This window comes from Equus quagga, chromosome 1 (genome assembly GCF_021613505.1).
Source record: "Equus quagga isolate Etosha38 chromosome 1, UCLA_HA_Equagga_1.0, whole genome shotgun sequence".
Taxonomy (NCBI): domain Eukaryota; kingdom Metazoa; phylum Chordata; class Mammalia; order Perissodactyla; family Equidae; genus Equus; species Equus quagga.
In genome coordinates, this window is record NC_060267.1 from 168,314,028 (window position 1) to 168,331,747 (window position 17,720).

The 17,720-nt window shown below is 46.4% G+C and overlaps 1 protein-coding gene across 1 annotated transcript in view; it reads right to left on the minus strand.

Moving 5' to 3' along the window:
- SLCO2A1 (solute carrier organic anion transporter family member 2A1) overlaps nt 1–17,720 on the minus strand; it is an 83,966-nt gene that overhangs the window by 24,401 nt on the left and 41,845 nt on the right. Inside the window, exon 4 of the mRNA XM_046662409.1 lies at nt 14,934–15,096. Coding sequence (XP_046518365.1) covers nt 14,934–15,096 — 163 coding nt within the window. The remainder of the gene's footprint in view (nt 1–14,933; nt 15,097–17,720) is intronic.

Genomic DNA, 17,720 nt, shown 5'->3' on the forward strand with positions numbered 1-17,720 from the left:
TGTGTATTGCTGGTAGGAAGGCAAATGGTGCAGCCACTGGGGAAAACAGTATGGCGGTTCCTCAAAAAATTAAAAAATAGGGGCCAGCCCCATGGCCGAGTGGTTAAGTTCGCGCGCTCCACTTCAGCAGCCCAGGGTTTCGCCGGTTTGGATCCTGGGCGCAGACATGGCATGGCTCATCAGGTCATGCTTAGGCAGCGTCCCACGTGGCACAACTAGAAGGAGCTGCAACTGGAATATACAACTATGTACTGGGGGGCTTTGGAGAGAGGAAGAAGGGAAAAAAAGATTGGCAACAGATGTTAGCTCAGGTGCCAACCTTTAAAAAAAAATTAAAAAATAGAATTACCATATGATCCAGCATTTACACTTCTGGATATATACCCCAAAGAACTGAAAGCAAGGACATGAATAGATATTTGTACACGAGTAGTCATAGCAGGATTATTCACAATAGCCAGAAGGTGGAAACAACCCAAATGTCCATCAACGGATGAATGGATAAACAAAATGTGATATATACGTACAATGGAATATTATTGAGCCTTAAAAAGGAAGGGAATTCTGACACACGCTACATACAAAATGGATGAACCTTGAAGACATTATGCTAACTGAAAAAGCCAGACACAAAAGGACAAACATTGCATGATTCCACTTCTATAAGAAACATAGAATAGACAAATGCATAGAGGCAGAAAGTAGAATGGAGGTGGGGGGCTGGTGAGAGGAGGAATGTGGAGCTAATGTTTAATGGGTACAGTTTCAGTTGGGAAAGATGAAAAAGTTTTGGAGACGGATGGTGATGATGGAGTCCAACGGTAAGAATGTATTTAATGCCACCGAACTGTACACTTAAAAATGGCAAAAATGGCAATTTTCATGTTATGTATATTTCACCACAATAAAAAAAAAAACACAGCCTGGTACATACTGAGTTGGGAGAGGATAGGGTCCCAGGGAGCACACGGGAAAGGCACCAAACCAAGTGTTGCTGGAGAGAGGGTTTGGGAAAAGATTCCTGGAGAAGGTGGCCTCTGAGCTCAGAAGAATCAACAGGAGTAGATAGAAGACCAGTGGGGAGGAGGAGAGGGGAACAGCACGTGGAGGGGCTCAGAGATGTGGGTGGCACACTCATAACATGAAATGGAGTTCAGTGTCGTTGTCATGCAAATACAACCAGGGCGAGTCTTGTGTGTCCTGGGAAGGGGCCCAGATTGTATCCTAAGGAAAACCCCAGAGGTGTGAAGATGGTGAGGGGAGCAGTACAATGAATGCACTGGAGAGAGATTAAGACCAGTTTTCAAGGTCCGTGTGTCAGGAGCTGAATTAACCCAGATATTTCGGTGGTAAAATGGGAGACTGAGCATTGCACGTGGGGCAGGGAGCGCTGGCCGGCTCCGCGGCTGCGCAGGTGGTGATGCACAGCCCAGAGCGGGTGTGTGTAAGATACACAAGGCCAGGCTTGTAGGAGAGCAGGCGCTTGAGAAACAAAGGATCAGAGAGTAAGTGTTTCTTTTAAGAGTTCTAGTTCTTGATTTTGCCTATTCTCCTTATTTTACTGAATTCACAACTAGTAGAACATTGTTGCTGGCTTGGCTGGCAAAATTATTTTTTGAGGGACATCTAATAGTCATTGAGGATCATAAAAATGTTGATTGCTTACACGTCTTTACGTGGCATGTTGCATGTTACACCAATGCCACAAAAATCCTCATGAAATTTCACCTAATGAAGTGTCCGGGAGGCAAAACTCTCTGCGAGTCACTTAACTTATCATTAACTTTTAAAATGTGAGATTACATGTCAGAAACTGCCTTTACTTAGTAAAAATGCATATTAAAAAAAACAATCAATTGGCCCCAATTAAATCCAAGTCTACTGAGTCGCTGTTTGGCTAGTCTGCATTCCAGAATGATTCGAGACCTCCCAAGAAACTCTCTTTTTCATATGCCAGCCCTGAGTGGGACCAGATTCATCCTGGACCACGTCTGACACACATGAAAGGGAAATGGCAACTAAATCCACCCGCAGAGGGCAAGGCTTTTTTCACCTGGGAGCTCTGCCCTCCGGGAAGCAGCAGCTGGCTGGCCTGGATGCAGGGAGCTCCGGAGCCAGGAAGAGCAGGGCGTGGTGGTGGGTAGGGCTCGCTGCTCCCTGGCTTGATGTGGGAACAGGTGTTTATAGCAGAGACAGACATAGTGTGGCTTCCTCAGAATGCACACCTGGGACTCCTTGCAGTGAGTGGCTGTGGCCAGCTCACTCTGGTGAGAGCAGAATGTTCCAGAATTTAGACCATTATGCGATTCTCTTAAGAGGACGGGGATAAGTGAGTCCAAGGACCAGAAGAAGGGGGAGGAAAAGACCTTGCATCAGGAGCCTTTGGCAGAATCGGGGGGCTCAGCTTTCTTTGCCCCACTCCACCCCTCTCCTCCCTCAGCTTTCTTCAGGAGCTCGGGTCCATGTAAAGGAAGAGAGAGCAACTGCTCCTCACTTTTCAGGCTTTCAAGCAAAGGCCCCGAACCCACTTACTCTCCACTGACTCATGAAAGCACATCGCCCTCCTCAGAGGCTGCTACCTGCGACCTCCCCACCGTGTCAAATCCTGTGGGAAGATCAGAGAAATGCCTGCCTATTCCAGCCACCACAGACTCCGGAGGCCACCTGCCTCCATCTTGAGGGGCCTGAGAAAGGGAGGGAGGGGAATCTATTCATTAGCTGGATGTCAGTCTGTTTCTCATCTTCCCGAGGCAGACTTCTGGAAGGCTCAAGTTCATCAGAGCACATTTTTTTCCCCACAAGACACCAGAGGTCCAGCTGTGCCAGTTTTCACTGTGAAATGCTAACTAGAACAGGCCGGGACCTCTCCCCTCCCCAGCTACCCCAGCACCACCCTCGCTGCACGTGAGTCAACCTTCTGATTCATCCCATGATGAAATACGCAGACTTTCAGTTCTAATTTCTGGACCCCTCAGCAGATTTGGAAAGATAGAGGACTCTGTGGAGGAAGGCCTACCTCCCTAGAATAAGACCCATGGAGACAGGGCAGATCTGAGCAGACCAAGGTCTGGCCATTCCATTGTTCAAGGACATATATTTCAGGTGTGGCCAGGCAGAGGCTGTCCGGAAGGCTGTCAAGGGTATAAGAAGTCTCTGCACAAAGATCCGGAACTGGGGCTGAGAGGACCCCAGAAGGGTCAAGCAACATAGGAAGGCCATGGAAAGCGGGGCTTTCCTTTGGCTAGTCATTCTTATCATTCTGGTAGAGGAAAGAGAGAATTCTGCCAGGAGACAGGAGGGCAACAGGACTTCTCCTTCAATTCATGGTTCTTGAAGGCCACTCATTACCTCCTCAATCAAAAGGGGGCATGGCTTGGGGGGTGAGTAGGGTCAAATGACGAGGAAGTCAGCAAGACCCCAACCTCAGAAGCAATTCATAAGAAAACAACAGGAAAAGGCAGGGGTGCTTCCGGAGAGATTTCTGGAAGCATGGCCAAGGTGCCAAGCCCTTGGGCTATCAGCAAACTCCTGGAACCTCATTCAGAATGTTCTACTCTGAAGGACCTATTTCCTCATCCTCCTAAATTCAGCTACTCAACAGTTCTTCCCGAAACTCTGGCAACACCCACTGGCAGGCCTGGAACAGGCTGTCCCGAATTCAGTCATGATTTGAGATCGTGAAGTCCTTTGTAAAGTGGGTTGTTTGCACAGCAGAAGTGATTGGGTTCCCAGTGGAGTTCACAAAGCCTTCTTAATCCATAATACCCCTGTAATAATATGTATTCTATTCTGACTAGCCTAAGCCTCCGCTTATAAAATGATTTCTATGGGCGTATGCATTCTGAGTTTTTTTCGACTAGGGAGAACATATTCTTCTGCACCAGCAGAAACCAATAGAGTGGGGATTGACAGCCTGGGTCGCATCATGGGACAATGGAAGGAATCCACACTTTGAAGCCAGACAGACCAGGTTCAAATCTTGGTTCTACTGCTCCCTGGTCGGAGGCATCTCAGAACCTCAGTGTCTTCATCTCCAAAACAGTTATAATAATGCCCCCCTTGCAATATTCTTACTAGGATTAAAAATAATGTGTCTATTATAACCTGGGACATAGTGATCATATAATAACATCAATTTTCATCTAAAGAGGCCAGAAACTTTGAGAAATGTAAATGGATGAGGGAGATGGCAGAACCCTGGAGATAGGCAATATTGCCCAGGTTTTTAAGAACCTGGGAACAGGGTCCAGAAACTAGAGACAAGTAAGATCAGCGCTGGCCACCAGCAATGGATGGATTGTAATAAAGGGTGGGGGGGGGCTGGTGGGCTGCCTGGAAGGGTTTACATCTGTGCAGGAAAAGAGCGAGCTCAGGGGAACGGAAGGAGAGAATTTCTCTGCTCTGCTTTGAAAACTGAGTTTCCAAGACTGGTTCTGAGGCTGAGGCTGGACCTCCCTTCCCACACCCACACTCTGGCCCTAGAGGGGGCTGTGGGGAAAATGCCTACTCGTATTGAGGAGGCCACGCGACCAATGAGCTGGGTGGGAGAGGGCGAGTCCACTGTGCATGGTGCAACAAGGCTGGGCGTCACACTTCTGGCAGGTCCAGAGCCTCGCTCCTGCACCCTGAGGAATTGCCACCAGGCCAAGGATGGATGCATTGCCTGCTCAGCTCATTATCAAAACTGTTTCTCAGTGGAGAGGAGGGAAGGAAGACAAACCTGAGCGAGTAGGATGGAGGCTCAGCCCCATTTAATTTTAGCATTCAAAGAGATGTGCACTTACTTCGCACTTCCCAACTGGGAATGAAGCAGAACTTATTGTTCACAGATTTATTCAATAGGCTGACAAGGAGCTCTTCAAAGAAAAAAAAGCTATTAGCTGAGCCAACATGAGTTCATCAAGAGCCAGTCATGCCAAACCAACCTCATTTCCTTTGTTAATGGGCCTCCCAGAATAGCAGGAAGCTGTAACATGGTGTTACTTGACTGGAGGAAGCCTTTTGACAAAGCCTGTCATGACATCCTGGTAGACAAGATGTGGACACGTGGCTGGAGAGTCCTCTGGGAAGACCCAGCTCAAAGCGTGTCCGGTGCAGGTGTTAATGGGTCAGTGTGACCTGGAAGACGGCAACCCGAACTGTGCACCACTCGACCCCGTTTCCTAGACTGGAGTGAGGACAAGAAACAGCTGACAAATTCGTGAATGACATGAACCTGGGAGGAATGGCTAATAAGGCAGTCCAAAAGCTGAAAACTCAAAATTAGACCCAAGGTTAGAAGGAGGGGCTTCAACCATGGAGAATGAATCTGATGGAATCAGTTTGGGCTGCTACACCAAAGAATCAGAGCTTGGGTAGCTTATAAACAACAGAAATTGACTTCTCACCGTTCAGGAGGGTGGAAGTCCCAGATCAGGGTGCCAGTATGGTAGGGTTGTGGGGAGAGCCTCTTTTGGGTGACAGACTGCCGACTTGTCGTTTCCTCACACGGCTGAAAGAGAGCGAACTAGCTCTCTGACCTGTTCTTGTAAGGGCACTAATCCCGTTCAGGAGGGCCCTACTCTCATGACCACATCACCTCCCAAAGGCCCCACCTCCTAATACCATCGCCTCGCTTCTGACTTCTCTTTGCTGTTTCCGCCTATAGATCTCGGAGCCAAACCAAGCTCTGCATCCTGAAAAGTCCTTTTGTTCCTGAGAGAAAGAAACTGCTCCTGCGGGTTTCCTGCCTCCTGGTGGGTAGCACACTGCCCCAATGTGCCTGGTGGTTCCTATTTCAAGCGTTTGGGCCACAGGAGGTGTCCCAGCACGGCTAGCAACCTCAGCTCTACTGTGGGGCAGGAAGAACGGAAAGTTCCTCCCTGTATCCTCTGGGAACCCTCGGGGAGCCAAGGCCTCTCGTGGGAGGGTTCAATGGTTTCTTCAAACCACATTCCCCAGCAGGACAGGGGCCTGCACCTCATTTCTGTGGGGCTATCTCCCACTCCCTAACAGTTTTCTTGAGGTGCCCAAAGCCGCTGGAATAGTAATCAGCCCTCCTTTTTCACCCTGGGTCTGAGCCTCCCCAGGGGACCCTCCCCTCTGCCACAGGTGGGTCCAAGACACAGGTCTGCCAGTGGTCCTGGAGAAGCAACTCTCCCCAGGGGAGCAGGACGCAGGAGGCAGCTTGTGACCTAGGCACCTCTCCTCCCCAGACAGAAGCAGACCTGCCTCCCCAGCCTCATTCTGGAGCAAAAGAAATGACTAAACGAGCCTCAAGGGGCCGGATGGGGAGGGAGAGCCATGCTCAGGCTCAGGTCTCTACTCAGGCCTCAGCTGGAGTCCCAGGAGAACAAGAGGTTATGTCTCCAGGCCAGCCAAGGTGGCTGGGGGGCTGTGGGGAGGGGGCGTGTTGTGACTTGCCCACAGAGCAGATGTTAAGAGAGCCTGACAGAGAATCAGCTACCCTCGCATCAACCGCTGGACCGTTGGAGGCCGCCGCCATTGCCATGGAGACAGCCAGCTCTCCCGGAGCCCCAGCCCCTTCCCTGGCCTTCCCCTAACCTTCGACACAGCAGCCCAGTGTTTTCTATCATTTCCTCATGGGGGTGTCTATTCTTTCCTACACTGTGCATTAAAAAATGTTCTACATCAAATCTCATTAGGTTTTTTGTGCTCATCAGTTTGGGGCTATTTTTCTCTCAGTTGACTTAATAACACCCATGTGTTTTGTGATTTTTTTTTCCCCCTCTTGTTGTTTCCTCTTCCTTTTCAGGTTAAATCCAACTGACCAGGCTGTGCAGCTCCCACCCCCACAGCCTACCCAACACACACACTTTCCCCTTCCCTCCCATGCACGCCTCCACCCTTGCCCCAACCCCCACCACATATACTTTTCCCTCTCACATACACCCCCATCTCCCCCACATCCTCCCGACCCCCACTTCTTCCCTCACATACCTCCCCACCCCCACCATCCCCATCTCCACACCCACATCTACCTCCCCCCACCTTCCTACACAGAGAAACAGCTCTCACACACCTAGACACAATTACTCCACAAACACATTCATAACTCCCTGCATACAGTGTGCTAGTCCCTTTTCTCCAGAGCTTCCACACGTCTCCATCTCACACCATGCTGGCAGCCCTGAGCACACTGTCTGTGAGCAGCTCCCTCAGTGGAAGGACCCTGCATGGCTCCCACGGTTCAGTGGGGTGGGGTCTACTTAGGGAGTTGGGGAGCTGGCTCCAGGCCCCGAGTGTCCTTCATGGAGGAAGGGACTCAGTCATTCAGGAGCCTGAGGTTTCCCCTCCTTATGCCTTCCCACCACCCTCCTTCCCACGGACACCCTTGGGATGAATGAGCATGGGTGAGGGGCTGGGAACTTCACTAATAAACCTAGAAAGTGACTCTTCCCTTTCTTTTCTTGATTGCTCCAAAAATACAATCCGACTCGCCCCCTCCTTATCCTGCAGGAAGCTCCCTGCCCGTGTGCACCCATTGTCTGCATAGGGACAGACTTCCCTCTGCTCTTGGCTTAGGAGCTCTCACAGGTTACACCTAATCCTAGCCCACGCTGGCTTCCGAAGGCCCTCCTCTGGTCTCCTGGGAGGACTGGTCTCATGTTGACCTTTCTCCCATCTACCAAAACCTCTCTGCCCCTTCCAGAAGTGGTCTCAGAGGCTTTGGCTGCATAGCTAGTCTTTTCTCTACAGGCGCCAGGGCACATTTCTGGACCCCACTGACATTTAGAAAATCTAAACATTCATAAATGTCTTCATGGCCTTTTGAAAATTAGCAATTAGTTGTTAAAGGTCTCTATGATTCCCACGATTTTCAGCTGCTCTTTACTTTTTTTTTGCTAAAATGCATAGTTACTCTTCATTTTCCACATTCATTTCTGGAGCAGCTTTGCTCCAAGGGGAAGAAATCAGCAGTCAACTCATGACAATAGGTCTGGGGGTCACTATTTATGAGTAACAGATTTCAGGTACCACCATGAGGGTGAGCAAAGAGAAATTTGCTGAACAGCTAACGTGGGGCAGGCACTTTACCTGTACTATTTCATTGTAACTTTACCCTCAGAACACCCTGAAAGTGAACGTATTATTGCTTCCAGTTTACAGATATAGAAACTGAGGTTCAGAAAGGTGAAGCGGCAGCTTGCCTAAAGAGACTTGGCAAGTAAATGGCTCAGCTGGGATTTGAATGTCAAAGTCCACGCTCTACCCATCCTACCAGGCTTCTCCAGCTTGAGGAGCTGGGAACAAAGCAGAACAGCAGTCCAAACTTCAATCGAGAGAAAGGCTATGGACTCATATGTGAAGATGCAGCAAGGATCTCGCCGAGGGAGGGGCCAGAGCAGAGGACCCATGGTGAGGACCCGGGAGGAGCTGCCTTCAGATGCCCCCCCAGGATGAGCTGTCAGACTCGGCTCTCCACCGGAAGCAGGGTGCTTCCTCATTTGGGACCCAGCACAATACCTGTATTGTGTCCACCACCACCGGTTATAAGAGCCACCACTTAATGGTTATTGCACGTGCCAGCCACTGAGCTAAATTCTGCACATGCATCCTCGAAGCCCTGGCAGCCCTGTGAGAGGGAGGAAGTGGTCCAAGGCTGCACCGTTAGGGAGTCCCAAAGCCCGGATTCAGACCCAGGACCGTCTGACTCCAGAAGCCTGTGCAGATTCAGGACGCCATTCAGGGTGGTGCACTTAATGAAAGTTGTTTGTTCCTAGTGACCTTGCATAATTCAAAACTAAAGTTCCCATAGGAATACGTTTGAAGTAGGAGTCGCATTCTAAACCTTTCCCACGAAGGGGGACTTTATGAATATTTTTACTTGTACCTATTAGCATAGCACATGCCCACACTGCACTGGCACCCAGTGCACAGCCCCAGCTAGACACCATGGATGGGCTCCTGGGCCAAAGTCCTCCTCATCCCTGGCCCTGGCACGGGAAGATGGCCTGAAGGTAGCTCGGTCCTGAGCACTTCCAGCTGTTGCTCTGATCCCAGCCAGAGCAACAGAATGCCGTGTCCTATTGTTGCAAATAGATCTACACAAACAAGATGAGCAACAACAATGAAAAAGTTTTCTCTCTTGGCCAATGATTCCTCTCTGCAGGCGTGAGAGGCAAGCTGTGGGCCCTTACAGGCCCCTTCAGTCCTCTCTCAGTGGAATTTGGCTAAGAACACGGAGGTCAGGGCGGAGCAGCAGAGTATTTCCCTCTGAGCAGGAAGGATCATGGTGGGCTGAACCCAAGCTGATGGACCATCCCTAACAAGAAGTAGAGTGATTGCTTTCAGAGGCCCGCCCTTCCCTAACCACCCTCTGTGGTGGCTGCTCTGTGCGAAGCAAATGCCATTGGTACGTGGCCCAGGCCGTGGGGAGCCAACCCACCAGGCTAAGCAGGTCACCATGTGTGGTGCCTGGCAGGATGCCCTCCCCTCAGCCTGGCCCCAGTGCCCCAGGATTCCTTGCTGATTTCATTAGCCCAGTCTTCATGCTGATGGGGAAGGGCAGGGACCATGAGTCTGGAGTGGGCTTGGCCAACAGCTCTCTCAAAGGGTGGCCAGCCAACTCCTGACTCTCCTTCAGAGCTGGCCTCATACCCCTTGTCTAGACTGAGGGGAAGAAAGAGCATGGCAGGACCCCTAGGCTTGGGTCTCTCTTCCTCCTGGGCCTAGGTGAAATAGCACTTGGTCCTTAAATAGTCCAAATAGATCCAAGGCCACAACACATTTATGGGAAATAATTAGTTCACTGGTGATTCACACAGAGGTGGGGAAAAGATTCCCATGACCAGAACCCAACAGACATTTCATGGTTAGACGCTGCTGTCTGAGTCCATTCGTTTTCCATCCAAGTCACCTATCTCTCCCCACTCTAGGTCTCAAAACCTATAAAGGAAGCCCTTCTATCACTCTAAATGATTCACCTCTTGAACCTAATCTGCACATATGACTCAAAAAATAATCTGGTGTTTAAGCACACAGGAATCAGTTACTTCCTCAGCACATCCCTGGGTGGCTCATTTATCCTCAGACATCTTCAGCTCCAGTACAGTGGACTAAGGATGAGCATTTATGGACTGGGCCTCTCACTGTTGCTCATCACAAAACCATATCGATTTCCCACATCCCTTAAAACAAGTGTAAATTTATCCCAAGCCAATAAAGTATCAGAAAATTAGCTCCAAACCAGCGATGTCCCTGCGGTGCTGAATAACTGCCAATGTAAAGCCACCGTGTAGGGCTCTTTCCCACCCCAGACCACGCAAAATTTCTACAGGGGAAAAAAACCCCACTGCAGATGACACCACAGTCAAACATTATAGAACATGCCAGGAAATAACGCACCGTGAACAAGAACAAGCAGACGCAAAACATGAGAGTATTAGCATTCTCGAAACTTGAGCCAATAGAACGATCTGAAAAAGACTATAAAATAAACATTTAAAATAGTTGAAGAGACCATAAGAAAAGTAGAAATCATAAGGGAATACCAAGAAACCATGAAAATAGGGCAGATAGATTTGAAAAACTATCGTAATAACTTTTAGAAATTAGCAAAATATATAGAACCATTAAAATTTCCAATGTAAAGTGTGGGTTAGACATCAGACTCACAGAGCTGGAGACAGACAAAGGGAACAGAAGGATGTGCCCGAGGAAATCACCTAGCAGGTAGCACAGACGAATTAAGTGCTGAAAACTACAAAACAGAAGAGTTCTAGAGGGAAGAAGGGAGAAAATGGGTATGCAATATTAGGAATATATTTGCCTGAGAATTTTTCAGAATTAAAGAAAAATCTTAATCTTCCAAAGAAATAGCACATTGAATTTCCAAACAGATAAGTAAAATTAACTCATACTCAGACACTTTATGGCGGACATAAAGAAAAACAAAGAGGATGGAAAGTCTTAAAGACAACCAGAGAGAAAAAACAGAATACGTTGAAAGGGACGACAATTAGGCTGATGGAGAAGCCCCAGTACCATCAAGAGACGTCAGAAGACAGAGGCATAGTCCCTTCCAAGTGCTGAGAGGAAACAACTGTGAATTTAAAATCCTGTTTGTAGTTAAACTATAATTCATGAGCAAGGGTAAAATTAAGACCTTTTCAGACACGAGGTTAGAGATTTTCTCACTCATGGGTCCACCTGAAAGTACTACTAAAACATATACTTCAGGAAAAAGGAAATTAAATCAACAAGGGTGGGTGAAACGCAAGAAGCAATGGTGAGCAAAGAAACCAGCAAACTTGTGGGTAAAGATAAATAAGCACTGACTTATTCATAATAACAACAACTATGAAAATAATGACCACTGGGGGGAGATTAAAGACAAGCGGAACTAAAACACTGGTCAACAATAACATGAAAGATGGGAGAGGATGGTGGGCATTAAAACATCCTAGGATCCTTATTTCGTTCTGCTGGAGAACAGAGGCATTCATCAGCTTTACAGTTTGTTAAATCATAGATCAAGGTTAAAATGTAAGGGTATGGTCAGGCATCCTGTGCTCATGGATTGGGAGACTCAACATAATAAACAAGTCAATTATCCCAAAATTGATCTATGAATTCAATGCAATTCTAATAAAAATGCCAGAGGATTTTTTTTTTTTTTTTTGGTGAGGAAGATTCACCCCCTGAGCTAACATCTGTTGCCAATCTTTTTCTATTTTTTGGATGTGGGATGCCTCCACAGCATGGCTGATGAGTGGAGTAGGTCCACATCTGGGATCCAAACCTATGAACCCGGGCTGCCAAAGCAGAGTGCAAGGAACTTCAACCATTTGGCCATGGGGCCAGCCCCCAGAGGATTCTTTTTCTGTTACAGACAAGCTCATTAGAAAATTTATATGGAAAGGCAAATGAATAAAAATAGGTAAAACAATTTTGAAGGAGAAGAATAAAGTTGGAGGATTCACAGGACCCAATTTTAAAATTTAATGATAAAGCTGCAGTAATCAAGATAGTGACAGTGGCAAAGGAATAGACACATAGACTAATGGAACAGAATAGAAAGTCTAGATAGATCAACATAAATATGGCCTACTGATTTTTGATAATGGTGCCAAAATAATTTAATGGAAAAAACCAGTCTTTCTGACAAATGATGCTAAAACAACTTAACATCCATATGCAAAAAGAGGAAAAATAACCTTATAAAAAAACTAACTTAAAATGGATCATAGATCTAAATGTAAATATAAAACTATAAAACTTTTAGCAAATCATGTAGAACAAAATCTTCCTATCCTGGGATTGGGAAAGAATTCTTCAATGTGCACCAAAAGCATGATTCATAAAAGAAAAAAAAGATAATTGGATTTCATCAAAATTAAAAACTTTTGCTTTGCAAATGACACATAGCAGAATGTAAAAGATAAGCTAAAGACTGGGAGAAAATATTTGCAAATCTTATATCCAATAAACAACTTATATCCAGAGATAATAAAGAACTCTTAAATTAAACAGTAAGAAAACAAATAATCCAATTAAAAAATGAGCAGAAGGCTTGAACAGACGCTTCCTCAAAGAGAATACGTGGATGACAAGCACATGAAACGATGTTCAACATCATTAATTTATATTTATACAGAAACATGTGCACAAATATTTACAGCAGCTCTATTCATAATAGCTACAAACTGGAAACAATTCAAATGGCTTTCCATGGGCGAATGGATCAACTGTGGTACATCCATGTGCTGGAATGCTACTCAGCGATAGAAAGGGAGGAACTTCTGATACATGCAACAACTTGAATGAATTTCAAAGGTACGCTGCAGGAAAGAATCCAGTCTCAAGACGCGACATACTGTATGTTTCCACTGATGTGATATTCTCAAAACCACAAAACTAGAGTGATGGAAAACAGACCAGTGGTTGCCATGGCTGGGGAGAGCGTGACTCTAAAGGAATAGCATGATGGAGTTTTCTCAGTCATGGCACTGTTTGGAATCCCGATTGTGGTGGTTACACAAATCTATAAATGTGTTCAAGCTTACAGAATTGTAATCACCCCCCACAAAAAGTCAATTTTATTCTCTAATAATTTTTTAAAATGTTTCAGTGGAAGGATAGCTGGCAATGTATAACTTTCAAACTAGTAGGAATTAAAAAATAAGACTAAAGAAACAGGACAAGACGCTAGAAGGGGGAAAAACATAGATAAGCAACAAGCTTAAGCACACCAACTCCAGGAGAGTAGCTACTTCTGGGGAAGAAGTGAGGAGCCGAGAGAGAGTTAATGTTTTATTTCTTTTAAAAAACGAGGTGTCCGACAACCCAAGTGTTCATCAACAAGTGAATGGATAAATAGAACGTGGTATAGCCATGCAATGATATATTATTCAGCAACAAAAGAATGAAGTTCCGACACAAGCTACAACATGGATGAACTTTGAAAACATGATGCTAAGTGAAATAAACGAGATATAAAAGAACAAATATTGTATGGTTCCACTTGTATGAAATATGTAGAATGGGCAAATTCATAGAGACAGAAAGTAGATTAGAGGGAGCCAGGGGCTGAGCGGAGGGACAAATGGAGAATTAATGGATACAGAGTTTTTGCTTGAGGTTGATGAAAAAATTTTAGACATAGTGGTGACAGTTGCACAACATTGTGAATATAATTAATGCCACTGATTGTATACTTAAATTGATTAAAACGGCAAATTTTGTTATGTATATTTTACCACAATTAAAAAATAATATATCAAAACCATTAAATTGTACATTCTAAATGGGTGAATGCTATGCTATGTGAATTATGTCCCAATAAAGCTGTTAAAAGCAAAAAGAAAAGAAAAAATGGGGTATCTGAAGGAAAACTAATAATTCTTTTTAGTCAGTATATAGGTATCTGTTATATTATTTTCTTTGTTATATTTTGAATTTTTTTTTTTTTTTGAGGAAGATTAGCCCTGAGCTAACTGCTGCCAATTCTCCTCTTTTTGCTGAGGAAGACTGGCCCTGAGCTAACATCCATGCCCATCTTCCTCTACTTTATATGTGGGACGCCTTCCACAGCACGGCTTGCCAAGCGTGCCACATCTGCACCCAGGATCCGAACTGATGAACCCCGGGCTGCCGAAGTGGAATGTGTGCACTTAACTGCTGCACTACCGGGCTGGCCCTATATTTTGAATTTATTTGCATTAAAAATAAAATAATTTTTAGAGGAAAGGGAACTCTTACTGGGCAATTCTGTGCTATTGAATTCCGTGTTCATAAATTATGTAAAATCCTCACCCATCTCTCTCTGCCACAGGGCACATCACCAAGAACCAGAGGCTCCGTGTCACAGAAAGGCCACTTGTCTAAGAATGGGGAGGCCTGGGTCTGTCTCTCCCGAACTGACTGGTGTCCTCGGGAGAGTTATTAGACATCTTTGAGTGGCACGTTCTCATCTTAGACATTTTATCTCCCCTTCACAGGTGTCCAGGGGACCAAATGGGATCATAGCATAAGTGCACCATGACCTAAAGAATGATGGACAAATGTGCAAATGGCAGGAAGCGTTAAACACATGATTAGACGTGGAGAAGTCCACAAAGCTCATCACGGTCAGTGCTGTGACCCTCCTCCCGCCAAGCCCATCACAGGCACTGCTCACAAATGTCCCCACTTCCTGGCATGAAGCACAAGCAATCACAGAGAATCACATGGGAGGTGAGCCACTAGCTGCATGCTCCGTCCTCAGCAAGCTGGAGCAGGGATGGCTGCTCCATAGCTACACATAACTCTGTAGTTTCTGACTTTCAGATGCGCTTTGAGGAGAAACGAAACACTAAAAGCCAAGGGAACTTTCTGGTGGGAGAGGACAGCATAGCCCAGAGTCGAATCCATGGCCCCAGAAGCATCCCCACCAAGTTTGTGAGATGTCCAATCATCCCTTATCCCCTGGGAGGGGGGTCGAGGCCACTTACCGACGGTGGTCAAGGTGTACTGGTAGGGCTCTGAGAGGAAGTGCGGGAGGGTGAGGACAAAGGCACCCAAAGCTAGGAGGAGACCCCCAATGCCAATCAGCCGCGGACGGTGCACCCGGCTGCCAAAGTAGCTGACGAAGATGATGAGGATGGCGTTGCTGATCTGCGAAGAGGGCAGAGGGGCTGAGTGAGACTAGAGACTCCATCCTCACCCACCCACAGAGGAGACCTGCCCCGTACCTTGTCCAGGAAAAGCAGAGAGGCAGGAAGCTGTCCAGGGTAGCTGGGGCCCAGCAGAGCTGCAGTGTCAGCCCCACCCTTGCAGTGGGCCCAGCACACCCAGTTTCAGCTTTCCTCTTGTCAGAAACCCTGCCCAGCCTCAGCCTTCTAGACAAGACCAAGGGAAGTATCTGGAGACCATGAAAAACTCATAGCCTAAATTGCAACCATCTTAGAACCAAACCTTTTGGGACAAAATCCAACAAAGACTCCACTTCTAGCCTGCTCCTGGGCACAGCACATATTCCCTAATTAAACTCCCCAAGGACTCCTCTTGGTAGTCAGAATAACTGACAAGCAACACGTGCTATCTCGTTTCATCAGGCAACAACTCTCATTTTCAGACGACAAAATTTTGGCTCAGAATATTAGGTGATTGCCCATGTCCCTGAGGCTGGGAGCTGGCTTGAACAGGGATAGCAGCCAGTCTTAACCTGACTGGTCTACTGCCTCTTGCAGAAGTGGGTTTCTGTGCCAGCAGTTGTCTCTAACCTGCCCCCGTCCCTCCTTGGGCTGGTTTCCACTTGTGTCGAGGAGGGACAAGGACTAAAGTACGCTGAGTCCCTTCCCGGCTGGAAACATCAGTAACTCCATGTTCCTGGCACTCTCTGGAAGGTGTGCTCTCAGAGCCCCACCCAGAGCCAGGGAAGGGAACTGAGGTCCCAGCTTGGGGAGCAGAGTCTTAAATGGTAAAAGGGTGTGCTGGCAGATCTTTGAACCACGACTCCATCCGAAGAGGTGCCCTTCTGCCCCAGAAGAGGGACTAAGTTCACCTGGAATGGAGGAACCCTGAATATCAGTACCCACAGCCCCTGCCCTGTCTACACCACATGTCTCCTTCTGGCTGGAAAAGCAGGTGCCTCTGCCACAGGACATAGATGCCAAAGTCTTGTTACGTGGCTCTTACAAGGACCACCAATGATCTTCTCATTGCCAAATCCACTGGTCAGTTCTCCGTTCTCTTCTTACTTGATCTCTCAGCACCATTGATTCAGTTGACCACTTCTTTCTTCCTGAAATACTTCCTTCACTGAGTTTCCATGACACCCCCTTCTCTTAGTTCCTTCCCCTGGCTGTTCTTTCTCTGTCTCCTTGGCTGGTTCAGCTCTCAGCTCTCAGAGCTCAGTCCCTGCACCTCTGCTCTAGTCTTGGTGAGCTCATCCAGTCCTATGGCCTTACATGTTCTCTATGTGCTTCTAATTCCCATAGGCTTAGTACACCCCAAATCTCACTCCTCATCTTCCCCCTGAAAACCTGATTCCCCCTCCCCAGTGCTCCTCATCTCAGTAAATGGCACTTCCATCCTACCAGTGGCTCAAGTAAAACATCTGAGCATCATCTTAGACTGCTCTTTCATACCCACACCCAAACATCAGCAAATCCCATTGGCTGGACCTTCAATGGCCACCCAGAAGCTGACCACTTCTCACCACCTCCATCATTGCCATCTCGTCTAAGCCGCCATCTTATCCTCTCTGAATTATTGCAGTAGCCTCCTACCTGGCTCCCTGCCTCCACTCTTGCCTCGCTGCAGTCTGTTCTCTCCCCAGCAGCCAGAGGGGTCCTGTCGAAATGTCAGACCATGTTCCCTTGCTCAGACCCACAATAGTAAAAGACAAAGTCTGTCTCTGAGCCTCCAGGGCCCCACGGAGCCTGCCCCCTTCTCTGTTCCGGCTCTGATCTGCTCTCCTACCTCTCCCCCTTCTCTCCTTCCATTCTAGCCACTCTGCCTCCAGCTGTTCTCTGAACATGGCAGGCGTGTGTGCCCTCCTCAGGGCCTGTGGACTTGCTGCTCCTTCTGTCTTACCTGTCCACAGGGTTCCTTTCTCATCGAACCTACTTTAGATCTCTGCTCAGATTGAACATTCTCATTAAGGCCTTTTCTGAAAAAGAGGGGGATGGGGGCAGGTGACGTGGGTGAAGGGGGTCAAATGGTACAAACTTCCAGTAAAATAAGATAAATAAGTCCTGAGGATGTCAAGTAACAGCATGGTGACTATAGTTAACAATACTGTATTGTATAGTTAAAAGTTGCTAAGAGAGTAGATCTCAAAAGTTCTGATCACAAGAAAAAAATTTTTAACTATGTAGGGTGGTGGATGTTAACCAGACTTATCTTGGTGATCATTTCACAATATATACAAATGTTGAATCATCATGTTGTGCACCTGAAATGAATATGTTAAATGTCAATTCTCTCTTGATAAAAAAGAGTCATTTAAATATAACATACTTACAATAATTAATGACAATGTTTCAGTATACTTAAATATATCTTAAAATTTAAATCATATTTAAATATATTTTATTATTTTAATTATATTTAAATATATTGATAATTTAAATATAATTTAAAGAATAAAAAGTTATTTAAAATATAACCACCACTCCCCACCAAAACTTTATTTTTCTTCATATCACTTATCATAATCTGATCTACCGTGTTTTATTTATTTCTATAAATAAATGTCATATTTAACATTAGAATGATATATGAGCAGAGATTTT